The sequence below is a fragment of the Pteropus medius genome, unplaced genomic scaffold (genome assembly GCF_902729225.1).
Source record: "Pteropus medius unplaced genomic scaffold, Ma_sr-lr_union100, whole genome shotgun sequence".
NCBI lineage: Eukaryota > Metazoa > Chordata > Mammalia > Chiroptera > Pteropodidae > Pteropus > Pteropus medius.
Genome location: NW_024342467.1, coordinates 11,313,133 through 11,340,757, shown reverse-complemented (window position 1 = coordinate 11,340,757; position 27,625 = coordinate 11,313,133). Strand labels below are relative to the sequence as shown.

The 27,625-nt window shown below is 37.0% G+C and overlaps 1 protein-coding gene and 2 pseudogenes across 5 annotated transcripts in view; 1 reads left to right on the top strand and 2 right to left on the bottom strand.

Annotated features, from left to right (window-relative positions):
* Window positions 1–27,625, top strand: part of IGF2BP3 (insulin like growth factor 2 mRNA binding protein 3) — a 112,352-nt gene that overhangs the window by 43,704 nt on the left and 41,023 nt on the right. For 4 of the 5 annotated variants that reach the window (XM_039862539.1, XM_039862540.1, XM_039862541.1 and 1 more), the window contains exons 4-5: window positions 23,262–23,313; window positions 23,408–23,471. In XM_039862539.1, the coding sequence (XP_039718473.1) occupies window positions 23,262–23,313; window positions 23,408–23,471 (116 nt within the window). The remainder of the gene's footprint in view (window positions 1–23,261; window positions 23,314–23,407; window positions 23,472–27,625) is intronic. The other variant, XM_039862543.1, reaches the window with a different exon arrangement.
* Window positions 7,096–7,214, bottom strand: LOC120602560 (uncharacterized; annotated as a pseudogene).
* Window positions 9,415–9,533, bottom strand: LOC120602536 (uncharacterized; annotated as a pseudogene).

The following is a 27,625-nucleotide window of genomic DNA, read 5'->3' as shown; positions in this document are numbered from 1 at the left end:
TACGAACCTGGAGATGTCTCTGCAGGATACAGCCTGTCATTTGGCATAGAGGATGTGGCATTTCTATCAGATAAGAAGGAAAAAGGAGGTGTGTGTTGGTTAAGGCCAGTTAATACCTGGTGCCTTGAGAGATGTGAGAGAAAAGATAACTGCAGTTCAACATCAGACTTAAGGCTTAGCAAAGGTGACTCAAACATACAGAGCCTCTTTCCCATCCGTGAAAAGGTTAACAATAGGGTCCTTTCTAGGTCATTGTAAGAACCAGCATGTGGCGCAAGGGCCTTGCCCCATAGGGTATTTATGAATTAATAAACTTCCAGGGATTCATTCTTTGGCTGAAATTCTCATCCTCTATTATGTGCTTTACTTCCTCAACCCCATCATTCTTGTAATTTTGGGGCTTTTGCCATACATATTTCTCTGCCAAGAATCCATTTGCTCTTTTCTGTTTTTCTTAATTCCTATTAATTAATTAGTTAGCTCTCAATTTAGAAGTCATTTCTTCCACAAAGCCTTTCTTATATATTTTTCTGCCGTACCTGGATTAGGTATCTCTTCTGTATATCTCTTGTACTTAGCACTGTACTACTACTTAGCATTTTATATTTTAATTGCCTTCTGTCTTATGTCTGTTCCCCACCCCGGACTCTAAACTTTGGGGGCCGTGACTGTATCATCTCCCGTGTTGTCGAAGACCCCAAACAGTGTCTGGTGTGGACTAGCTGGTCAATACACACGGAACATCTCTTGGTTGGAACCTTTTCAACTCTATAATAGATTTTTTCTTTTAATAGTTCACTGGATTTTTTTTTTTTTTTTTTTGCAAGCAGAGTGGGAGTAGGAGGTGGGGATGGTAGATATAAAAAAATGAAATGCAAATTTCTTGTCTTAGGTCATTGAGTTTTGATGAAGTAGAAATTAGTCACGGAACTGTTTTTTAACATGCCATTACTTTTGTTTATGTCTTTGTGGTGGGCTTTTTGGTGGAAACAAATCTTGGTACAGCTATGTTGGTCCCTTCACTAGCAGGGAACACGTGTTTTAGAAAGATAAATATCTTTCAGGTATTTTATCTTGCTTTGGCTACTTGTTTTAATGTTTAAGTAGTTCAGATGTTTTTAGTTAGATTTTTAAATAATATTTTTGCTTAACATTCAACTTTCTATTTTTAGGGAAGCTCAATTGATTATTTTTTCTTTTTTAAAGAAAAACTTCAAAACTTACTGTTGAAGAAACGAGTCACAAAGAGCTCAGAAGCATCACTGAGCAATGCTCCTGATAGCTGTGTTTTTGAGCAGGCTGTGCCCCAAGATGCTGGCCTCATTAGGATGGATTAATGCTAAGCCCTCCTGAGTTTACACCCATCATTAGCTCTCCATGTTCTCCTTTCTCAGGAAATCCGATGCCCGTCAACTCTGAGCATGTTCTGTGCACTTCCTATATTCTAGTATTGTTGAATACTACTTCAAGTTGCCCAGCTGAACAAATACTTCCAATTTCAAATAATCTTCAGCATTTCTTTCCCATAAAAGACATGACCTAATCATGTTAGCTTCTTGCTAAGCTAAACATGGGCAAGTCTTTCATCAGACACAGTTTTGTTTCTGTATGCTAGGAATTTTATCCTGACTTACTGTTTGTTTGTTTAATAAGAAGACCTTTGCTCATATGCTTCCCTCTGCTACTAGAGACAGGGCTTTGTAGTATGTAATAGAGCTTTAGTTACTTTCTACTGAGTGGGTTCCGGTTGGTGTTTCTTACTGAGTTTAAGGGTCACCTCTACCTTACAGTGTATTTTAGGGTTTTAACTTCACTGCTGATTTCATTATTTTAACCCATACTAATTATTTTAACCCTTAATTTCTCTTGGCTTTATTTTTCTCTTATGGACAATCAAAAAATCTTGTGTTGATTTTCTTTTGTAAGTTGCTTTATCCTTTTGGGAAGTAGTTATTTTTTAGTTGTGCAGGTTTTTCCGTAGCTAAAAGACCTTGGTGTGTGATCGATGGTTTCCTACCTTTAGAAAATGAGACTCTCAACTATAATTAGTTTTTAAAATCAAACAACCCATGTATACATCCAAAAGATTATGATATACACATGGGTAAGATTCATTGTTTGTTTACTTTACCAAAAACTCATGAAAGCGTGTACGGATTTGTGTATCTCTTGCAATAACTATGGACTCTGAAGGATCCAGTCTGTTGATCAAAGATCAATGATGGGAAATCCATGGCACTTGGGTCCCTGTGTCTCCTTCCTTCCAGCAGGAGGGACTCTCTCAGAGCTCTTCCCACTGAGCTTGGATTAAGCCTCAGAATCCTTCATAAGCAGCGCTCCAGGTAATCTTAGCCAATGGTTTGCAGCTGGAATGTACAAGGGCATTATTTGTCTTCATAAGCTAGAACCAGGGTCCTCAACTCCCCAGCCACAGACTGTTACCAGTCTGCGGCCTGTTAGGAACTGGGCTGCACAGCAGGAGTTGAGTGAGCGAAGCTTCATCTGTATTTGCAGCCACTCCCCAGTGCTGGCATCACCGCCTCAGCTCCACCTCAGATCATCAGGCATTAGATTCTCATAGGAGCACCGGTTCCTGGTGCCACAAAGGTTGGGAACCGCTGGACTATAGTATTCTATATGCTATCACAGTGTAGGACTTTACCTCTCTTTGACAGTTGCTGACATTTGTTCATTGAAGGAAAGATTATGGACATGAGACTTTCATTGATTGCAGTTGAACTAGCTTTTAGGTATTAAGAATATTAAAGCATTATTGATTTACATGTTTAAAGGTATGTATGGTGTCTGACTTAGAGTCTGTTGCCTGGCGCTAACATGAAGGACTGGACTGGTCAGGGCGATGAGTGGTGAGGTGATGGGCACAGACTTTCTGTGGGGCTAGGGGCTCTTCTGGAAGGCCACTCCTGTGGGCAAAAGACAAAAAAAAAAAAATAGATTGGATGATAGCAAGCTCTCTATGATCATGGAAGTAGAGGAGGGTTAACTCTAAGCAAGGCGACAAGACTTGCTGAGTGCCCACTGAGGAACTGAGGTATTGGGTTATTCTCATTATGAACTCCTAAGAAATTGACCATTGAATGTTCATTTTAATTTTTTAAATTAGAAATGTTTTGTGTTCAACAAGAACTACCTATAATGCTATCATCTAGAAGTAACCATCATTACTAGTTGAGTATGTTTATTGATCTATATAGGGTGAACTAGTTAATGGTCCTTGGATTTTTCCTCCAAAATGGTTTTCCAGTTGTGGTAGCACCACTTACTGAATCAGCGTTTTCTTAGCTGAGCCTTCGTGCTCTGGGATTCTGACAAGTTCACTAAAAGTGTTGCCGTTCTTATTTGAGGCTTAGGCATTGGGAATTCTTCACAGGTCAGTGAGGAGGAGACCTCTGGTTCTGCTTTCTTTCTGGCCACATCTGTGGGCAGTATTGGCCATCCATTTACAACCAAGCAGCAACTGTGAATGTAGAGAAGAACAATCTTATCCTTTTTTCCTCCCCAGATCATTTCTGAACTCAGAATACCTTGTCTTTGTATTTTCGAAGGGCTAGCCAAGCTGGTTAGGATGTGTAGCAGATGACACCAGTGTTGTGCATTTTAATCTAAATATACTCCTGTATTTTATGTCATGAATGCCCTAGAGTGGCTGTCAGTGAGATTTACTGGGTTATTCAAGTTTTAGCTTGTTTTCAGATGCTTAGCAATGTACTTGTTTCTTGAACTAAAGACACTGGAGAGGAGGGGCCAGAAGTGATGGTTAATGAACATTCACATTCAAGACCAGGAGCATTGCTTCTTGTCTCAAGTTCCTACTCATCTTGATTTTATTGTTCTACCTTCTATATGTTACAACCACAGTGGGTACTGGACTTGTCTACAGACAGCTGTCAGTGTCTGTTATTCTTTATTTTCACCCACAGGAAAGGTGTGTGGTTTTTTTTTTTTTGTAATCTTTTGGATGAAACATTTCTCCAGTATTCTGCCTTGCTTTGGTGATATTCGAGTCTATAGTACCTTGGCCGTTGTAACACAATTACCAGTCATGTGTTTTGTTTGGGGCTCAGTTCTGAAGAAGTTAACAGTGGATCAGAATGGGCTTCCAGTAATGATAGGTCAGAATGTCTGAGTGCCTTTAGAAGTCCTTCATAGCTGTTCTTGCCCCCTCCCACCTAAATAAAGTAAAAGTGTTATGGAGAGACTCGCCTTCCAGATGTGGGTGACATCTCTCTTCTGTCAATAGCCACAAAATTGAGATTAAGAAAAAGCAAAGATAAACCCGAGGTGACAGAATCAGCTGAGGTTTTTAGGCTTCTTTCCAAAAATGAGAGTCTTGTGCTCTGTGTAATGGTGGCTTTGGCATCCATGTGCTGCATCCACAGCCCATGAGGCGGGAGGGAAAGGGGTAAAGATGATTGTGTGCTTATAGCTTCTGTAGTTAGCTCTAGCTGGCATTTGAGGGATTTCATTAATTTGCAAGAATGGGATGTCCTGGAGGGGGTTGCCTGCTGCCCGAATCTTTCCACGAGCTGTCCCTGATAGGGATATAGTGGGGTAGTCCAATGTGATGGTACTCTTCACTCGCCTCTGGCTCAGTTACTTCATCTGTATTCTTCATGTCCTGGTCAGTCAAGGCACAGATCAACTCTCATTCTGTTGATATTTTGGTTTGAACTGCCTTTTTTTCACCTTGAAACTGAAGTTAAAAGGAATGACTTAAATGCCTCTCCCCCCCTTATAAGTATTATAGATTCATTGGATAAAATTTGAAAAGTACAAAAAGTTTTGGTAGAGTACTTTTCTTATTCCTATGTAGAGATACGCATGAGTTGAATTAGATGAGTGTGAATTTTAGGCCATTTTCTGTTCTAAATTTTTTTTTTTTAGAAATTTTGTTCTTTATACTTCTCCTATTAATAGATGAGACTAATTTTTCATCCATATCCTCTCCAGCATAGCACATGTTAAAATAATTTAAAATCTCAGCTAATTTTATCTGCAAAAACTAGCATTATCATTTCAATTGGTGTATTTTGACCGACAGTGAAACTTTTAAAATGCATATTGCCCTTTGTTTTCGAATGTCAGTTCTGTTCATGGCGCCTTTCCTCTAACTATATGTCTGATAATACTCTTCTTATTGGACAAACAGTAGTTATAATGTTTTGAGATTAAAGATTTATCATCCAGTTTCATTCTTTTTTTTTATTTTTATAGTCTTATAATTAAAAAAAAAAGCACTGATCCTATTGTAGACAATTTAATGTACTGTTTTTGTTTTTCCCTCTTAAACCTTATAGCCTTTTCTCAAATCAAACATTGGTAGTAATTCTCATTTTAAAGTGATTTAAAGCAACTTTAGCCATATTAGTAGATCTTTTATTTTTTAGTAGATTTTTTTGAGGTATGAATGACATAATAATTTATACATCTTTAGAGTGTACAATTAATAAGTTTTGACATAAATGTATACTTGTGAAACCTACACCGCAATAAACAAAATGGGCATAACTGTTTCTGTCTGGAAGTTTCCTCATGTTCTTTATAGTCTCTCCTGCCCTTCTCCTTAAGCAATGGTTTGCTGTCTTTCACTGCAAATTAGTTTGCATTTTGTAGAGTTTTATATAAGGAGTCACATAATGTGTACTCTTTTGATCTGGCTTGGTCAGCCGAATTACTTTAAGATCTACCCATGTTGTATGAATCAATAGCTTACTTCTTTTTATAGCTGAGTAGTATTCCATTGTGCGGATATACCACAATTTGTCTGTTCACCTGTGGATGTGCATTTCGGTTGTTTCCAGTTTTTGATTACCACAAAAAGAGGTGGTATGAACATTTAAGTGCAGGTCTCTATGGATGTATGCTTTTGTAGGGACCCACTTGGACTTGCAGATTGGTATAAAGATTATTTTAAACTAAAGACATTTGAGATTCAATAGAGGCAGAAAGAAGCCTCTTCAGAGTTCTCCTTATCTGACTACTGAAGGCAGAGACTTCTGGAAGTGAGGTACCATAAATACCCTCTCTGGGGAGTTGTACTTACTTGAAGAAAGATGGAGAAATCCACTCACTCCTTTATAAACAAATATCACAAACTTTTATCTCTCAATTGTTCTTCCTCTTAAACCTTATATACTTTTTATGATAGTTTCTTGGCTCTTCTTGTTGTTTTTTTTTGTTTGTTTGTTTTTTTGGTTTTTTTTTTGGTGACCTTGACAGTTTCGAGGAGTATTTAACAGGTGTTTTGTAGAATGTCCCCTAGTTGGAACTTGTCTGAAGTTTTTCTTGTGGTTAGACTGGATTAATTATGAAGCTTTCCTTTCTCCTTCTCCCCCTTTAAGTTAAATATATATATCCCCATCATTAGCTATTTAGAGAGCCACTTCTTTTGTATGCTCCTGTATACATAGATGAATAAATTTTGCATTTTCTCCTGTTAAACTGTTGTCAGTTAAATTCACAGGCACCCAATCACTGAGCTTAAGTTGGTAGAGGAGAAAGTTTTTCTTCCCAACACTTTGATTTTTCTTGGGGGAATTCTAGAGATGGAATAACTGGGTCGTAGGTAGGTATGTTTCCCATTTTAAAAACTGTTTTAAAACTGCCAGACTGTCTTTTAGAGTACTGTAGTTGTACTGTGTTCCCACCAGCAGGTTATAAGAGGTGCAGTGCTAAAGTATACAGTTCACCGGTTTTCAGTGTATTCCCTGAGTTGTGGCACATCACCATCGTGTGCTTTTAGAACATTTCTATCACTCCAAAAAATCAACCCTGTACCCACTGACATTCATTTCCCATCTTCCCCTCTCATCATCACCTGGCAACCAGTGAGCTCCTTTCCATGTATGAATTTATCTCTTCTGGACATTTCATATAAATGGAGTCATACAATATGTGGCCTTTTGCGACTGGCTTCTTTCACTTAGTATAGTGTCTTCAAGGTTCTTCTATGTTGCCAGTGTGTATTAGTGCTTCCTTCCCTTCCCTTCCCTTCCCCCCCTTCCCTTCCCCTTTCCCTTCCCCCCTTTCCTTTCTTTCCTTTCCTTCCTTTCTCTTTTTTCTTTTTTCTTTTTATGCCTACAGCACAAGATCTTCCTAGGTGGTCTCCCATCCAAGTACTAACCAGGTCCAACCCTGCTTTGCTTCTGAGATCAGACGAGATTGGGCTTGTTCAGGGTGGCATGGCCATAGACTTGTTCCTTTTTATTTTATTTTTTTAATTTTATTTTAGAATAGTTGTAGATTTATAGAAATTGCAGAGATAGTACAGAGTCCCCACATACCCCGTAGCCAGTCTCCCCTGTTATTAATATCTTACATTAATTAGTATGGTACATTTATCACAGTTAGAGCCAACATTAAACTAAAGTCCACACTTTATTCAGATTTCCTTAGTTCTTACCTAATATCCTCTATCTGTTCCTGGATCTCATCCAGGATACCACATTGCATATAGCTCTCATGCCTTTTTAGGCTCTTTTTGGCTGTGATAGTTTCTTAGGCTCTCCTTGTTTTTTTGATGACCTTGACAGTTTCAAGAAGTATTTATCAGTGTTTTGTAGAATGTCCCCTAGTTGGAACTTGTCTGAAGTTTTTCTCATGGTTAGACTGGATTAATGGGTTCTGGGAAGGAAGACCACAGAGATAAAATGCCATTACTATTATATCATATCAAAAGAGTGCATACTGTCAGCATGACTTATTACCGTTGATCTTAACCTTGATCACCTGGGTGAAGTGGTGTGTTAGGTTGCTCTGCTGTAAAGTTATCCCCCTCCTACCCCCTTACACACTGTACTCACTGGAGGGAAGTCACTGTGCGCAGCCCACACTTAGGGAGTGGGGAGTTAAGTATCTGCATAAATTATTTGGAATCCTCGTCCATAGACATTTGTCTATTTTATATTTATTTATTCAATCATTTGGACTCGAGGATATTTATTTTGTACCTTGGATTACGATCCAATGTTATTTTTGTTCATACTGTTCCAGCTTTGACTGTTGGGAGTTTTTACTTGGCTCCTGTGTTTCTGCTGTGTATATGCATTTTATTTTTCTTCCTCTTTTTGAGTACTTTCTGGCTCTAGAAGATATTCCACAGTCATCTTGTATAATTTTTGCTCCACTCCTAGACTCGGCCATTTCTCTAAGGAGCTTTGGCTCCTTTTATTGGAGAATGGTATTAGAAATCAAGGTCTGAAAAAAAAAAAAAACCAGAGATTAAGGACTTTGTCTCAGAGAAGCCTCATAAACTTAGAATACCTATAGTTAAATCTATAGAAAGAGGTGCATCTTGAAAACACTTGTGAGGATAGCTCTTGGAATGTGGATTTGACTTTAAATTTGAAGTTAAATAAACATAAAACAAAAACAAAAAAGGAAAAATGAAGGTCTGGGCACTAGGTATGACCATTGCTGCTGGGGTGACATTGTGTCTGGGTTCTCTCAGCTGACAGAGCAAGGAAGTACATGTGTATATACTAACCTGTATATATACATGTCTATAAATAGTTCTATGTGTAACTACCTGTATATTAAGCTAAATATTACTGATACTTGATTCCTTTTTATTGCTATATAACATTCCATTGTGTCGCTATACCACATTTTGGATATTCATAAGTAAGTTGATGGACATTTGGATGGTTTCTACTTTTTGAATATTGTGAATAATGCTGCTATGAACATTCATATACAGGTTTTTGTGTGGGCTTATGTCCTCAGTTCCCTTGATATAGACCTAGTAGAGCAATTCCTGATGGAGTTGCCAAACCCTGTGCTAATCTTGTGTTTAATGTTTTGAGAATGCCAAACTGTTTTCCGAAGTGACCACTAGCAATCCTACTAGCAATGAATAAGGGTTCTAATTTCTTCATGTCCTTGTCAACACTTGTTATTTTCTGTTTTATTTTAGTCCTACTAGAGGGTATGAAGTGAAAGCTCCTTGTGGTTTTGATTTGTATTTCCCTAATTACTAACTGTGCTGAACTTTTTTTTTTAATATGTGTATTTTGTGAAGTATCTTACTTAAGTCTTTTGAACATTAAAAAATTCATTTTCTTAAGATTGAGTTTTGAGATTTCTGATATACATTCTGGTATGTGCTTTTTTCAGATATATGCTTTGCAAATATTTACTTCCAGTCTGTGGCATATCTTTTTGCTTTCTTAAAAGTGTCTTTTAAAGAATATTAGAGGTAATTATCATTTTCTTATTGATTTATATTAACTAAATGCTCATTCTTTAGCCATATTAGAAGATCTTTAACTTCAAAAATGTTTCAAAAATTTTAAGGCTTTCTAAATTTTTTTTTTATGCGAGGTCACCCTTGGTTGACCTCACAGATTGCAAGGACCTTGTCAGTTTACAATCCCTTATTTTTTATTTTATTTATGCCTACAGCACCTGGTCTTCCTAGGTGGTCTCCCATCCAAGTACTAACCAGGCCTAACCCTGCTTAGCTTCCAAGATCAGACAGAATGAGGCTTGTTCAGGGTGGCATGGCTGTAGACTAAATAAAGCTTCCTAAAATGGACAGTTTCAAGTGTACACAAATGTAAAGAGAATGGTATAATGAATCACCTTAGGAACCTGTCACTTAACTTCAGCAATTATCAGTTTATAGCCAATCTTATTTCCTTATATTTACCCCCCATTCGTCACGCTTCAAATCATTTTGAGTAAAACTTAGTAAATAATTTTATTGATAATTATTTCAGTCGGTATTTCTAAAAATAAAGGCTATAAAAAAACATAACCAATATCATTACACAAAAATTCTTACAAAATGCGAAGTCTGTTCAGATATTTTGGTTGCCTCACATATTTTTAAAATAATTTGTTTTATATCAGGATCAAAATAAGATCCATACTTTGCAGTTGGTTGATTTCTCTTCAGCCTTTTAATCTTTGGGTTCTCACTCTTATTTTTGTTTCCTCGCCATTTGTTAAAGAAACTGGTTTTTTGTCCTGTCATATCTGGATTAGCTGATTTCATCCTTGTAGTATAGTTTCCTTTCTCAGTCCTCTATATTCATGTTAATTGGTAGGTAGGTCTTAGAGCAGCGATCTTAACCTTGGCCACATGTTAGATTTACCTGGGAGTTTCGCAGAAATTCTATGTCGAGGCTATATTCCAGGATAATTAAGTCAGACCTCCAGAGTTAGGGCCCAGGCATCAGCATTTTAAGTTCCTCAGATGATTTTGCTGTGCCGCCAGTAGTGAGAACCACAAAAGTCTCGGTCTTATTCACATCCCTTTCCTCTCTCCACTCTTCTTTATCTTTAAGGAAGAATAAAAATTCATAAGTGGTGGTACAGGCTGCTGTTAGAAAGCACCTATCTGGTTTTCTCTATTTGTAATTTAGCAGCCATAAATTTTGAGAAATTCATTATTTCATAAAGGAAGGCAAAAAGGTGATTTTTCAATTCTATTATTCAATCATGTATTAATTGAACTACTTTTTTAAAGAGAAACTTCCTAGGTATCCTATTTAGTTACCGTGAGGTTCAGTTCCTATAGGAAAGGCAAGATAAATGTTTGATTCTATTATTAGTTTTTTTATCAGTCCTCAGTTCTCCAGTGGTAACCGATACTTTACATACTTGAGTTTATACTATTATAATATCTATAAATATAGACTAATTTATCTTTTGTTGGGTATATAGATTTTCAGTTTCTCATTCTTATAAATACAACCCCCTTTTTATATTTTTATGACTTTATTGAGATGTAATCCACATATCATACAATTCATCTATGTAAAGTGTACAATTCAGTGGTATTTTGATATATTCACACGTATGTGCAACTGTCACCACAGTTAATTTTGGAATATTTTTATCACCTCGAAAAGAAATCCTGTGCCCTTTAGCTGTCACTCCTTGTCCTCTGGGTCTCCCTTACTCCCCCTAAGCACCTGCTAATCTTTCTCTCTAGATTTGTCTATTCTGAGAGTTTCATAAAAACACAATCGTTGCAGTCTGTGTCTGGCTTCTTTCACTTAGCAAAATATTTTCAAGGCTCCTCCATGTTGTAGCATGTATCAGTACTTGATTCCTTTTTATTGCCAAATAATCCATTGCACGGATATACCATTTTTGTTTATCTATTCATCCATAGATGAACATTTGGGTTGTTTCCACTTTTTTTGGCTATTGTGAATAATACTGATATAAACAATCATGTACAATGTTTCTTGGTGTGAACTTATATTTTCATTTCTTTTGGGTATATATCTAGTGGAATTGCTGAGTCTATGGTAACTCTGTTTAAGGTTTTGAGGCACCGCTTTTACCCATTGTTTTTCAGAGTGGCTGTACCGTTCTATCTTCTCGCCAGCGGTATATGAGAATTCTAATTCCTCTACATCCTGTGTCACCACTTGTTATTATCTGACTTTTTGATTATAGCCATCCTAGGTCGTAAAGTGATATCGCACTGTGGTTTTGTTTTTGCATTTCCCTGATCACTAATGATAGATGTCAAGCATCTTTCCATGTGCTTATTGGCCATTTGTGTATCTTATATGGAGACTGTCTATTCAGATCCTGCCCATTTGTAAATTGAGTTATTTGCCTTTATTACTGAGTCGTAAGAGTTCTATACACACGCACACGCACACGCACACGCACACACACACACACACACTCACTAGATTTCAAGTCCATTATCAGGTAATGACTTGCATGTTAGCCTGCATGTAAAAATGTACATCCATCATCTCACCTGTCTAATTTTTGCTCTACTCTTCGACTAATGTATGCTTATAATTAGTAACAAAGACTTGCATATCAAAATGCTTGATGTTTACACACATGACTTTACTTAAGGAAAATTAGTGAGTCCGTTATGGAGTTCTAGAATTTGATCTTTATACTTGTCTGAAGTATACAAATGAGTAGGACCATTTTTATTTCACTGTAGAGGATATGACAATTGTATAAAAAGTGGTGGGAGGATAATTATTGGCGTGGCAGATGACGACTTGGTTGTGATATAAGTTAATTTGTATTTAGCTGAACTTTTGGTCATGATTGAAATTCTAACAGTGCTGAAGTTTTTTTAATTTTAGAAAAATTGCTACAAAATTAAAATTTTGTTTGTAGAATATAAAATGAGAAAACTTTTTTCTTATGACATAGTTGAAATCCTGGGAAACTTAATCTTGGAAAAAAAATAAACCTGGTGAGATCAAATTTCATTTTTCTCACAAAGTCTGTACTGTTCTCTGAAGTACAGAGAAGTAGCTTTTCTGTGAAATTGTTCTTGTTGTATTCAAAGATAATGACCTGTTTAGTGTTTATTACAGAGTGAAATTTTAATGAATGGTGCAAATGTTACACTTTTGCCCAAAGATTATTGTTAAAATTCTCGAGAAATACTGATATTATTTTGTGATTTTTGACTTTTGAAGTAGATTTCAAAATTCAGCCATCACTTAAATGAGTATGAATTTAAAAAATTTTTTTCTACTTATGTGTAAGCACATACAAGTAGAGCGTATACAGTGAATCCTCCTGTACCAGCTTCAGCATTTGACTTTCTGCCCTTCATGTTGCTATGAAGAGGTCTTGAAGAATCATTTTCCATTCAGGATGGTGAGAAACGCACAGTGTATCATGATGAGTGTATCATACTGGCTTTAGCATTACTGCATTGGGGATGGGGCGAATCCTGACCCCCCATGTTCTTGCTGTTTGACTGGGCAAGTGACTTTTCCTCTTAGAAGCTCAGTTTTTGCATCGTGAAAACAAGTTTAATATCTACTTTTGAAAGTGGTTTGGATGATTAAGTGAGCAAATGTATGTGAAGAATTGAAAGAGTGTTTGGTGGTTAATTAAACGTGTGTGTGTACATATATGTGCCAGTGGGGTTCTTCATGGCCATATTGAATTTCCAAAGTCTATAACTGTGTGCTAAGGCCCGTTCTAGGTACAGCAGTGTGACTGAGTCTAATTCTGACAGATAGATGAATGGACAAGCCTCTGGGTTAAGAACAAGGTGCTTGCTATGCAAGGTAGGGAAGTGTACTAGTTTCACAGGGCTGTCATAACGAATTCCTACGAACTGGGGGGATTAAAACAATAGAAATTCTCACAATTTTGGAGGCTACTAGGCTGAAATCAAGGTGCTGGCAAGCCTCTCTCCTAGCTTCTAGTGATTGCCAGCACTCTTTGGTATTCCTTGGATTGTTTTGTAGATGCATCACTCCAGTCTTTGCCTTGGTGGTCATGCTGTGTTTTCCCTGTGTCTCTGTCCAAATTTCCTTCCTCTTAAAAGGATGCCAGTCATTGGATTAGAGGCATATTCACAGGTAGTGGTGGAGATGAATTTTTAAAGGACTCAGTACAGGGGGTTAACTAAGACGGAGGGGTGATCAGGGATTGCTTTCTAGAGGGTAAGAAGATCTAAAATGTGTTCTACTTTAAAGGTGGTTACAAAGGAATTAGCTAGGAGTGGATGAGAGATGGGGTTGGAGAGCAATATGTGATATTATTCTTCAACCATATTAAATTGCATGGATTTTTTTCCCCCCTAAGAACCATGGGGAACATCAAGGGTTTTAAATTCAAAATTCACATACCGTCGTGGGTTTTTGTTGTATTCATGGCTGAACATTAATTTTGAATTAGCCTGTCTGTGTTTCTTCTTTTGAGGAAATTACCAGGCTGTGAATCTTACAACTCATCTTAGAAACTGGCGCTCAAATTTCCAGCCTCCCTGCTAGGATGTAGAGAGCTGACCGTGGCTTGGCCTCTCAAATGTATCCATCGAAGAGTTTGACTCAGTTGTCAGCAATAATGGAGACATAGGGTTGCCACGGGGATAGCAAGTATGTAGATATATGTTTCGAAGTGATCAAGTAGAAGCCACAAGAGCATACAGTTTCCAAACCATGTATGTGATGAGTTATAGACAGGATTCTGGAAATCTTTGCAGTTGAACATGCAAGCTGCATAAGGAGGAGTAGTTTGAAGATTAGGAAATTGAAATTGTTATTATTATTTTTTGCAACATCTTTAAAACCCCAGGTGAACTTGATTGGGGAGTAAATAGAGCCTCTGAGGTGAACTTGCTGTTTTATAGACTTGATTTCCTAAAAAGTATTCATTTAACAAAATTGTCTTCCTCTAACTATAACTTTTCCTTGACTATTGATAGACCATTGTTACTTATTAAAACCTTTAAAATTACTTGAGCATGCCCACTTCTGGTCCCAGTTCTTCATAGTAAGTGCTATCCAAGCTGGTACTCAAATATTTTCTGAAACAGGATGAAGCAGTATCATGTTACGATCTGAGGGGTAGGATCTGGGTGAAAAGCTTGCTCAATAGAATTTTGGACGAAAAGCAGGACTTAATTAGCAGTTTTTAAGTATACCAAATCCATGGCTGGGCTCCAAGTAATGCCTTGATCTTGAATACACAACCACCAGACACTGAGAGCAGTGGTTGGGGGTGGGGAAGCCCTGGGTTTTGCCTTGAGACCCTCCTGCCTCGCCCAACTGCTAAATTCCAGAATGGGGGAAATTCCAGGGACTTTTATCACTAGCTTGGCAATACTGTGATGATTTGTCCACTCCACTGTTCAAAGGCAACTAAACTTCTTATGAAATACATATCATAGGAAACAAACAGCAACAGTGGGAGGGATTCTGTTTGACTTTTGTGGCTAGTCCATTGTCTTCTGGCGCCTTGACCTTGTCTTCACAGTGTTCAGGTCCGCTACAATGGGTGGGCGTGGTAAGCATCTTTCCTTCCTCTGTCTGGTCCCCAAATAACTCATGCATTTAGCTCTCTTCTTTGTCCAACTGTTTCTCCAGTGAGAGCCTTCAGAATAGGGGAGGAGCACTTTATTTTCTTGGCATTACTTTTTTTTTTTTTAAAACAATTTAAAGACAAGTATAATTCAGTTTGATGTTCTTATTTTTTTTTCTTGCTTGTAAAATGTTCGTTGTAAAAACATTTGGAAAGCAACTAGGAAAGAAGGAAAATCTTTCTCCCAGTGGCAGTATTGTTATATGACTCGTAGTTCAGTGTAGTCTGATGGGCGTTTTTCATCATGGTTGTCATGTTGTATTAGTTTATATTCTGTTATGTCTTCAACATTTTTTTCTCTTTTAAAAAATCGAGTTATTCACATACAATAAAATTGAAAGCATACAGTTCGATGTTTTTTACTATGCTCCGAAGGATGGAACCATGACCACTGTCTAATTCTGGAACATTTTTTTCATCCAAAAAGTAACCCCATAGCCATTAACGGTCATTGTCCTTCCTCCCTTCCAGCCTCTTCCCAGCCCCTGGCAACCACTAATCTACTTTCTCTTTCTATGGATTTGCCTCTTCTGGGTGGTCCATATAAACAAAATTATGAAATATGTGGCTTCTTTCACTTAGCCTAGTAATTTCAAGTTTCATCCACATTGTAGTATGTATGTCATTACTTTTTATGGCTGGATAATATTCCAGTGTATGCGTATGTCACATATTGTTTATCCATTGTTTATATTTCATTATAAGGACCCATAGAGCCCAGTAGCATAACTAATGTACAACTGAAGGAGTAATTCTTATGGGAAATATTTTTTATCGACATTGACTTTGAAACCAACTTATTTCTTTTCTATTTTCCTTTGTTTTTAAAATAAACTTTAAATGAGGACAGTGGGTAAAATGCCAGCATCTTGGACAGTCTGCCATCACTTGGATGTTTTTCACTTCATTTAGATAAATTACTTCTTAATTAGTGCCTTTACCCAGAGTCATGTTTGAATTGTAATTAGGCTTTTGAACTGCTGTCTTCTCTCCTTTCCTCTAGTAATTTGTAGCTGTTTAGAGAGATAATCCCCGCCTTTCTGCAAAAGGAGTAAGTTAGTGAGTTATTGAGACTGGTGTTTGCATCTAGGACTCCTTGGTCTTTGAATTTTTGGTTTAGGGGCTGAAGCCCGGAAAGATCAGGCAGTCACTGCTCTCCAAGCGCTATGCTTGCCCGAGACCTGTGGCATGTTGGGGGCAGGCCACAAAAGGCTTAGTGGTCAAGGTTTGGGGGATGTTGTAACTGAAGGGACTGAAGAAAAGACAGCAGATTAATAGCTTGAACTATGGAATGCCAAGTGGCAGTTAAAAAGAATGAGCTAGGTTTGTATTTACCAACATGCATTGGCCACCAAGAAGACAGATTAGGGGGAAAAGGAAGATGAGTAATGCCATATTAAGTTATTTAAAATCTGCCTCAGTTTATTCATCTGCAAAAATGGCCACATTAGGAGTAAAAAAGTATGTGTAAGATATTTAGAACAGTAATGTATTAGTTTTACAAAAATTAAATAAACAAAATATTCATCTTTAAAAAAAAAACTTGAGCAAAAAAGTTCACATATATGTAAGATTTACCATTTTAAAGTGTGCAGTTCAGTGGGTCTTAGTATATTGACAAGGTTGTACAGCCATCACTACTAATTCCAGAACATTTGCATCACCCCCAAAAGAATCCTCCCACCTGTTAGTGCTCAGCATTCCCCCTCCCTCCATCCTGGCAACCACTAATCTCTCTGCTTTCTATTTCTATGGAGTCATCTATTCTGTCTGATAAATGGAACCATACAATATTGCACATTTATGTCTGGCTTATTTCCCTTAATGTTTTTGAGGTTCATCCACCCTGCAGTACGTATCGCTACTCTATTTTTTCTTGTGGCTGAATAATATTCCATTGTATGTGTATACTACATTTTGTTTATCCATTTTGGTTTCTTCTACCTTTTGGTGGTTGTGAATAATGCTGCTATGAACATAGGTGTTCAAATATCTCTTCAAACCTCTACTTTCAGTTCTTCTGGGTAGATACCCAGAGGTGAAATTATTGGATCATATGGAAATTCTATTTTTAATTTTTTAAAGGAACTGCCATATTGTTTTCCACAGAGGCGGCACTATTTTACACTCTTCCCAGTAGTGTGTGAGGGTTCTCATTTTTTCACATCCTTGCCAAGACCGGTTTCCTTTTTTTTTTTTAAATTATAGCCATTCTAGCGGGTATAAAGCATTAGTTCTTTGTGGTTTTGACATGCATTTCCGTAATAACTAATGATCTTGAGCATCTTTTCATAGTTCTAAAAACATTTTGAGAGACCCACCAAACTGACAATGGTTTCTTTTAGGGTTTGAGGAAGTAACTAATCAAAAGGGACCCTAAGTTTATATTATTTGGAGTGTTTTTATAGGTGAGTAAAATACAGAACAGATTAATGCTGTTTAATACTTGCATCTGGTTTGAGGTATATAGAAATACAACATTTAGCACTTGGAACATGAGAGATGATAAATTCTTTGCCTGTCAAAGAATGATTTTGATCTTCCAGCGAAATAAGGATTGCACTGGTTTCAGTCTATCATTATATTTCATTTTAATTATATGGGGAAATGAGGCAACTTAGTTGACCAAGTGGTTAAGTGGGCTCTGAAATCTGACAGCTGGGGCTTAAATCGTTTCTCTGTCACTTAACTATCCAAATTCAAATAGTGTTAACTTCCCCATGCTGTAATTTACCCTTCTATAAAACGGAATGTTACCTCATGGGATCGTGTAGATTAACCGAGCTAAAATAGGTAAAACATTTGGGACAGTGCAGCTACTAGAAAGCTGCCAAAAGTATCGCCCATAGTTCACTCCTGAAAGGCCAGTGCAGTAGGAGAGGAGAGAGTGGCATTAGATGATGAGTGGGTCACACAGGGCCTTCAGGGCACTTGTTAGGGATTTTGGACCCTATTCCGTATCCAAAGGGAAGCTCTTAGCGTTTACAGTAGAGTGCGAGCTGATTAGCTCAGCTTTTAAGAAGCAGTCTAGTCCAGCGCTGTCCAGTAGAAAGATAACGCAGGCCACTTTGTGGCTACTTAGTAGCCATGTAAAATATGTAAAAAAAAAGTAAAAATTAATTTCAATATTTTGCTAAACCCAGTATATCTAAAATGTTATAATTTTAACATGTAATCAGTTTTTTTTTAACTGAATCTTCTAAATCCAGTATATATTTTATACTTAAGCACATCTCAAACGTGGATTAGCAACATTTCAAGTGCCCAATGTTGCCAGGGGCTGTCATGCTTGAACAGTACCTGACTAGCTGTTATGGGAACAAGCAATTGCAAGCAAAAGTGAATATGGGCAGATGGCTTAGGAGTGTGTTGAGGTAGTCCAGAGAGAGCAACTGGCAGGTCCATAGCAGTATATAGGAAGTAGCAATGTATAGGTGGATTTTTAATGATGAGCTTCAAGAAAACGAAGGTAAAATTAGCAAGGTTGAATGCAGGGTTTCCGACATCCATACATGGAAGCCAGTGTTACTTGCGATACGCCTGACAAATAATCACATCACTATGGTTAATAATCACTAGTCTAGTGGGAGAAGAAAGATCAGTGAAGAGATTATAAAACGACATTGCTTTTATTTCCAGGATTAGGTAAGCTCAGGTGCTATGGAAACGGGGTGCTTTATCCAGTCTTGAGAGTGTGACTAGAGCACAGGTGTGGGGAAGCATATAAAAGATGATGGCAGAGGTCGGCTGTACCAGAAACACTGATGACCTCCTACACCAGTTGTATTTTGGACAGTTTATCAGCATTTTGAAGTCGCTGAAGAATAGTAACTTCTAGCAGGAGAAGAGTCATGGGGTGGTGGGCTGGAGGCAAGGGTGCCAGTTAGACCTTCAGTTCAGATAGTTCAGAGGTGATAGGACTGGAGCAGTGGTTATAAAGAATAAGTAAGTAATCAGAAGGTTTCTCTGCAGAGCATGAATTACTCCATGCCCATAGGGATCAGCCGAAATACAGCTATTTTTGTGGGGAGTGGAGGTGGGGTTGCTGTGGCAGAGAAATCTAATCTGATCATGTGTGAGGTGCAAAAATAGGTTTTCAATCATCTTTATTTCAGTGTTCTGTGTATGAATAAATTAGGCTATAGGTTGAAGGGGGTGTGAAACAACTTGATGATGATGCTTTCATGAGTGCATATATAATGGCAAAACTGATCAAATTTTGTGCAGTTTATTGTACTTCTGTAATACTTCAAGGGTTTTAGAAAAACTAGGCCATTAGCTAGTATTATTGATCTTAGTTATTTTTAAGTTTTATTGAGATATAGTTCATATACCATAGAATTCACCCATTTAATGTATACAATTCAGTCGTTTTCAGTGTTCTACTTAAAAACCATCACCCATGCAATCCATCACCAGTCAATTTTAGAACATTTTCATTACCTCAGAAGGAAATGTTAGTTATCATCCTCCACCCTCCCACTTCACCAGCCCTATGCAACCACTGATTTACTTTCTGTTTCTATAGCGTTCCCTATTCTGGACATTTCACATGAACGGAATCCTGTAATCTGTATTCTTTTGTGACTGGCTTCTTCCATTTAGCTAATGTTTTCTGGGTTCATCTGTGTTGTAGTGTATATCAATACTTCATTCCTTTTTATGGCCAAATAATATTTCACTGTATGGCTATACCACCTTTTGTTTACCCATTCATTAGGTGATGGGCAGTTAGATCGTTTTTGCTTTAGGCTCTTATGAATGATCTGATTCTTTACTGTTATGTTAAGGAAAGTGGTAATCTTTGTATTTATCATGTGATTCTTTCTTTGCTGTTTCTACATCTGGATGAACATATTTTTTTTAAAGTGCTGAAGATTTGAGATTTTTTTTTAAGTCTTAAATATATTTAAAAAGGGAATTCTGCCAAGACATTTCCTCTGAGGTTTTAATTTGCTTTGATCCTTTTCCCTTCCTGTTGGAATTTAAACTTATATAAGCCTGAGAAATGTTTTCTTTCTGGCTTGAGTAAAATAATTTCATTTAGGAATGAGAATTTTGGTCTGTTAAGAGATTGTGAAAATGTTGGAAGTATGCACTGACTATATATATATATATATATATATATATATATATATATATATATATATGTAATGTACGTGTGTGTGTGTGTGTGTGTGTGTGTGTGTGTGTGTGTGTGTGTGTGTGTGTATTTTTTTTTTGGTTTGTTTTTACCTTTAAAACAAGGCTGTTTAAAAGAAACATTCGTGGTTGAGATAGACCAGAGAGGTAGGAACTGAGAGGAGACAAAAGCCTGGGGGCCGGTCGTTTATGTGACAGATAACAGAAACATTTGTCTCACCCTCCTAGTTACTGCGGGATGAGTCAAAAGGGTAGAACTTATCAACAGTAAGTTGTATTTATTCTTGGAGAGTTCATGGGTTGGAGTGGCATGATACAGTTGAGCAGTCTCACTTGACAAAACATATTCAGAGAAACACCTTCCAAACAGTTTAAAGGAAAACGGGTTACTTAGCATTGCTCAATCATCTGGAGTTTGGAAACGCTTCTGGGACTTGGGAATCTGATTGGGCTATTGACAGTCCTCCCCTGCCATCTCTCAGTTATGATTCCCCCCAACCTTGTGCATAAAACTTTGAAGACCTCAAAGATCCATTGAAATTGATCTGTGGTGTCTAGGTAAAACCCCTTACGTTGTGTGGTTAACTTGTTCTCAGCTAGGTACCAAGATCAATGCTGGACCTATTTTTCTTTTAAGAATTATAGTTGTGTCTAGGCCATGCCCGATCCCGTCTGATCTCGGAAGCTAAGCAGAGTCAGGCCTGGTTAGTACTTGGATGGGAGACCATCTGGGAATACCGGGTGCTGTAGGCTTAAAAAGTAAAGGATTGTAAGCTGACAAGGTCTTTGCAATCTGTGAAGCCAATCAAGGGTTGCCTCACTTAAAAAAAAAATTGTAATTTCTTTTTTTTTGGTTTTAGAGTGAGGTTTACTGAGGTAAAATTTACAATTAAATTCACCATTTTTAGTGTATGTAATGTAGTTTCTAATTACTTTTCCAGAGATTTTACACATAGGATATTTGATAATCAGTAGCATTTATTATTACTTAGGAACAACTCTACAAGCAATTTTGTTTTGAACACATTAAACTTTATACAATATATGCAGTGAAAAATTTTATGTACATTTCCTCGATTTTTTTAAAGTGAAAAAATTTACTTGTATAATTTCTGTCTGCATATATATATGCATGTATATATTTACATATAAATATGTGCGTCTATTTCTGTATATATAACTGTATATATAATTTATATATCACTTTGCCAGTGGGCCTTTTGGAGAACATTACTTTCATTAGCATTACTATTGCAGGTTTCGTCAACATTGTTTATAAATCATGGGTATTTAACTTTCGTAGTGTTTTCTTTGTAGTAGTAAAATTTAAGGTGATATAAGCTAATCTGTGTGGAGAGTAATGTATTTAATTATTGAACAAATTGCTTTTAAGAAGAATTAAGAACGATGTTCATTTACATTAACGTATTAAATTGACAGTTATCCCCTCCTTGCTATACCCATCCTCCACCACCACTGTCTCCACCTCCAGCCCCTCGAGATATCCAAGTTGCTATAAAGCTCTAGTGTTAGAGTGACTTTCATTTGAGAGCTAAATTTTAAATGATAGCCGTACCTTACCTGCTGCTTTTATTACTGAAGATGAAATGAATTAAAATACCTTGTTGGAATTCTGTTAATTTACATAGGAAACATTTTTTGGTATTGAAAAATTTCAGTCGTAAAGCTATAAGTAGGTTGCTTCTTAAAAAAAAATTAAGGCATCACATGTCACATATTACCTATTTGAATGGCATTATAGGATGTTTTCTATTTTGGGCCATTATAAGATATGTCTATGATCAGCATTATATGCGTGGCAAATTCACTTCTAAAACAGGTGAGCCCTTTTGTAAAGGGATACTATTCCTAAGAAGCTACACTAGAATTTCCTCCCAAGAAGTGTTCACTTCACTTATGAACTATTTAAACATTGTTTTGTGCCTGTATATTTTAGGTGCTAGGAATAGTACAGTGAACAAAAAATTTCCATTTGCATGGATCATACATTCTAGTGGCCGAGACAAATGAAAGTTTATGTAATCAGTTAAGTGCTATGAATTAACAATTAAGCTTTACGATTTAACAGTAGCTATAGTTAGAGACAAAGATTAGTGTGCTGCTATTAATAGGCCTCACTCAAAGGAAATTCATGTCAAATCTTCACTGTGAAAATACATAACTCCGTTCACAAATAGGGATTAACCTTACTTAAAATGGAAACAAAAAACTTATTCCCAGACAAACCTTGCTATGGATTTTAATTTGGAATCAGTAGACAAAAATAAAAGCCTGAAAGATACCACGTAAGATAAACATTTCTTTAGAAGGAATCGCTTAAAGTTTAGTAGGAAATTATCATAAAAATTTATTTAGTGTGTTTCTAAATGGTTTACTGTGTTCTGGAGGCCAGAACACATTCTCAAGGGACTGTCCTTCAAATTTTGCAATTAAATTGATGAAAAAGTAAGTGGTTCACTATAAATTAATAGAAACTTGTTACAGTTCTCAGAAGCTAAGGACGGTTGAATTTGGTTTATGCCTATGAGACATACACCTGTAGTTTATACTAAAATAAAATTCAGTTACTGTTTAAAAGGCCTCTCATTAGAATAACATGTACAGTATAATAATGCAGCTATAGGAAAGATAGTAAAAACATGGGCTCAAATCGTATATTTTCCAACCCAGTGTTCACTTAGAAATGTTCACTTCTTTTTTATACTTTTTACTAAGTATTGCTATACCACTTAGGTTACTGTTTAAAGACTCCAGATAGAATATCAACTATGTTCTTCATTTTGCTAGCCTGCCTTGAGAGTACTCTGTTCTGATACACCCATTAAAGCAGTAAAAGGAAGTTCTTTGAAAAGGAACAGCTTAAAGATAAAACTTAACTTGGGCCCTTGTCTCGTGACTTTGTACACAAGAAGGAAGTGTGATGATGTGTTGGTGTATGTATGGGAAATTTATGCTTCTTTGTCCTACAGCCTCAAGGACTAGGTGGCTGTGGCTTCGAACACTTTCCCGAGCTGCCTTACTTCTTGACTAGCCGTAGGAAATGAGCTTACAATCCAAGATCTTGGGATAGGCAGGGGAGAGAAGCCCACTGGGTACTCTCTATGGTGCCCTTCCTGTGCTTCTGTAGTTCCAAAATCCCAGTTAATTTTGGGGGCACTTTTGCATCACAGTTACTTTGTGATTTTCAAACATATTTCTGCCCTTGCTGATAACTTGGGAAACTGAAAATGTGTAATTTTCTCTCCCCCTCCTGATAGGTGCTGGATAGTTTACTAGTCCAGTATGGAGTGGTGGAAAGCTGTGAGCAAGGTACATGTCTTCTCAATTGCTTTCAAATTTGTAAAAGGAAGGAAGTGAAAAGAAAACTAACTTTTTTTTCCTCTTCCTTTTTCTCTTCCTCTAGTGAACACTGACTCGGAAACGGCAGTCGTAAATGTCACCTATTCCAGTAAGGACCAGGCTAGACAGTAAGTAGTTTGAAACTTTTTTTAATCTATATGTAATAACTAGGTTAACTATAGTGCTTATATTTTAGGCTGGTGGCTAGCAGAAATAAAACTTTATTTTGCAAAGTTTCACCCTGCAAATCTTTTAAAATTTGAATGTCTAGTAAGAATTTGCATTGGTTAAAGACATTGGTAAAAAAAAGTTTTTTTTACATTTTCAATATATCTTTAAGGCCAATAATAGAGTGATAGAGTATGAAGCTGAATTACATTCTGTTTGCAAAAAGCAATCGAATGGTGGGCCTGGTATCATCAAATTATATCAAGACTATTTTGTTCTTACTGGTATGATACATATGTTATTGTTATTTTACCCAAAGCTAGTAAGTTGATAACAGCAGTGTTAAATGTTAAGCCTTCTTGCTCATTGATTTTTCTGATGATTACTATTGGCATTTAGGAGTGTGAGGACATTGAACCAAAGTAGTTTGCTTTTAGATTGGTGAAAAAAAATATATTCTAGTGCAATTGGAAGGCAAAAGTTCACAAATCAGAAAATCTCCCTTAGAAAAAGACAATTCTGTCGGCTTGGGAATGATCTAATGCACTGACTGAGCACTAGAGAGAGAAAACAAGGGTCCCACAAATACTGCTTTTGACAGCTTCTCTCAGAACACAAACACAGAAGAATGGCATGCAGAGTGCCCAGCAGCACAGTGCTTAGTGTCAGCCGACCGTTGGAAGTCTTAACCACTGCCAGATACGGTACAGGCAGGAACAGACTGTTTATCCTGTGTGGGAAAGGTGAATGCCCATGCTGGCTGACCCTGAGCCCTAACGGGAGAGGTGAAACCAGCTTCAGGACTGCGAATTGAGCAAGGTTACCAAAGACAGTACCCGCTCGTGGAGGAACTGTGAAAGAAAAGATAGGGCTGGGAAGGAGATGGAAATTTGCATAATGCGAATGGAACTTTATTTTTTAAATTGGTAATGTTCATATGGTTCAAAATTTAAAGGTCCAAAGATGTATATAGTGCATATCTTACTCCCAGTATTGTTCCCTGGCTTTCCTGAAGATAACCATATGGAAGACAAATTTAGTTATTTTCCCTCCTTTTTACACAAATGGTACCATAACATTTGAGTGTTCTGTACATATATTTTTATAGTTGCATAGGGTTTGATTATATGGATATGGAATGACTTAGTCCCAAATTGGATGTTTAGGTTGTTTCAAGTCTTTCTCAGTTATAAACACTGTGGTGAATCTCTTTTTTGCATAGATCATTTTGCACGTGCGTGAGCATAGCTGTGGGTTACATTTCTAGATATAGATTTGCTGAGTCAAGATAACAAGTGCCTTTTGTTAGATATTGGCAAGTTATCTTTCATAGTTATCTTTCATAGAGCTTGAAGAAGTTTAAATTCCCATCAGTACTGCGTGAGAGAGTCTGAGGGTTTTATCAAACTTTGCCAATCTGGTAAGTGAAAAGTAGAATCCAATTGTGTTAATTTCATTTTTTTCCTCATGAGTAACAGGTATTCACTTTCTCATAAGTATTCATTTTTAATGAGACTTTTAAGATGTATAAAAATATTCTGTTTTTCCTCGTTTGTAGCATTTGTTCATTTAAAAAATTTAGTAGTTTATATAAGATTTTTGGACATCTTAGAAATTGTGGTATGAGTTGTAAAACTGATTTTTTTTTTTTTACAAACGTTATTCCTCAACCATATCATGTAAGAGAAATAACAGGAAAATGTCAGGTTTTACACCCCACTTAGATTAGGGGGTGAAAGCGAGGATAGTGAGAACACAGGCTCTATTTATCGTACACGCTTTAGTCTTTACAAAGATCTGTGATGAATATTTGGTGGAGCCAACTCTGGTGGATGGAAAATAAGGAATAACGTGGTAAACCCTGGAATGTTTGGTGATCGTCAGAAGACTGTTCTAGTTGTCATATTTGAAAACTTCTATGAGGCTATCTAGGTATAAGGGAGAAATGCCTAATTTAGCAGTCGTTTTTATCATGTGAGAGAACGTATGTTGGAGGTGCAACCTACATAGTTTTGAAGAGACATAAAATGAACTTTAGTGGAGATAGGTTGACTTTTAGTGCCCCCTGCATTCCAAAGCATTAAGAGCACAAGCACAGGAAGAGGAGACAGTTACTGTTGAAAATAATACTAACCTGACAGCAAGCTGCATGCGGAGACATTTTAATTCTAAAAGTACTTTGTGGTGGTTGTGAGACATTGGCGGGGCCCTATTGATCCCAAGGAGGGAGGAAAAGACAGTTAGGAACTTCAATAATTTCAGTAATTAGGTAACCTATACATATAGGGCATTTCAGTAAGAGAAATGTTTATCCTATCTCTTATTCTAATAGTCCATCAGTTAACATTTATGTATGACCAAATATTGAGCAGAAGATGCCAATGAACAGTGGCAAAATCCCGTCCTCAAGGATGCTCCTCTGGGCGGTGATGGAGTATTTGGAGACGGATCGCCTTATTTTAGTTCTGCCCAAGTAGAGTTTTCTTATAAGAATATTGGGTTTTCTCTCCCTCAAGAATTACACAGGTCAAAGAGAATTAGAAAATAATTCCTTCTTATAAGAATATTGGGTTTTCTCTCCCTCAAGAATTACAAAGGTCAAAGAGAATTAGAAAATAATTCAGAGAAAGTGAATAGATTTAAAGAATGGAAGAATTTGTGATACAATGTTATGAAAATTTTCTACGGAAGTTTTCTAGTAAGTTTTTAAAAGAGAGAAGTGAAGTTCATTCTCATTCTGTGAGGAGAGTTAATTGTGTTTGAGAGGCATTGGATGTGGTGAGGAAAGCATGGTTTCTACCACAACCATGACCTCTAAGCTTTAGTTTTCTCAGCCACAAAATGAGGGTTGACGAGAAACAAATGTATTCAGGCATATAGGCATTTATAGAAAATAGTCTTATCAAATGTCCTGGCACACCAGCACCCAGTAAGTAGTAACTCTTGTTCGACCCACTGTTTTTGGGCTTCTTCCAGAGCAGCTTGAAGTAGCTTGAGCTAGGCAAGGCTGGTCCCTCCAAGACCTGCTGCGCTGAATGCTGCAAGCCTATTCTCTGGGCTCTGCATGACTCTCTGCTGCTTCAGCTAACTTGATGTGACTTCCTCAGGTCCTTTCCTTGGCAGGCCATCCAGAGCTTACATCGTTAAGTAATGAGGGTTGAGCAGATGTTCTCCGTTGACTTTTCTCCTTAGCATCTGCAGCTGGGATGTGCGTAGAACATGGAGGCTAAGAGGATCTATTCCATCCATTCCGTGGAATGGACTCTCTGCCACCACTTTTCTAGCTGTGACTCTGGTTAAGTTGATCTGTCTTAGTTCACACCTATCTGTAAAATGGGAATAATTACAGTTCGAAGTTCACGAGGCTGTTGAGAGAAGCTAACTTAATGCCTCCAAAATACTTACAATACCTAACAGGTAGTAAGAGCTCCAAAGTTAGCAGAAGACTGTTCTCATTGTCATATTTGAAAACATTTTTTATTGCCGTTGATACTCTGTTCTTGTTCAGTATACCTCATTTCAGATAATAATTGGCCACTGATATTCAGGAATTAGGTACCTAGTTTAAAAGCATTGTGGCTGTCTCTCTGTGTTACTTAAAGCTGTATGAATGCCACTTTTAAGAAGATTGATTCCTTAATAAGGCTGTCTCTAAGAGACTTTAACATGGAAATTCCTGCCACCTTGTGGCTAAGAAAAATCAAAGGCTAAGAGTAAGTTTATTACTAGGAAATACATACATTTGTTTTGGCCTTAAGTCTTGAATTATTAATTTATTAATAATAAAGAATAAAAATTATAAAAAAAATAAGTCATTAAAAAACAGAAGTATGTATTCAGTGTTTCTTCTTTTTTGGAGCAAGAAAGGCTTGGTTCTGTGGAACACCGATTTCCTTCCAGAGATGTTCAGGTAACATTGTCAAGGATAGATACCACTCATCAGAAGATTTGTAATGTGTGACAAAGAAATAACCCTTTAAAATTTGTAGGCATTCAGTTCTTAAACACTTTTCTTTAGGATACTTATTTCTGATGATTTATCTTTGATTAGGGAATCGGAATATATTTCTATTTTGAACCCATCATTGCAGATCCTTCTGTATCTGTTTGAAGA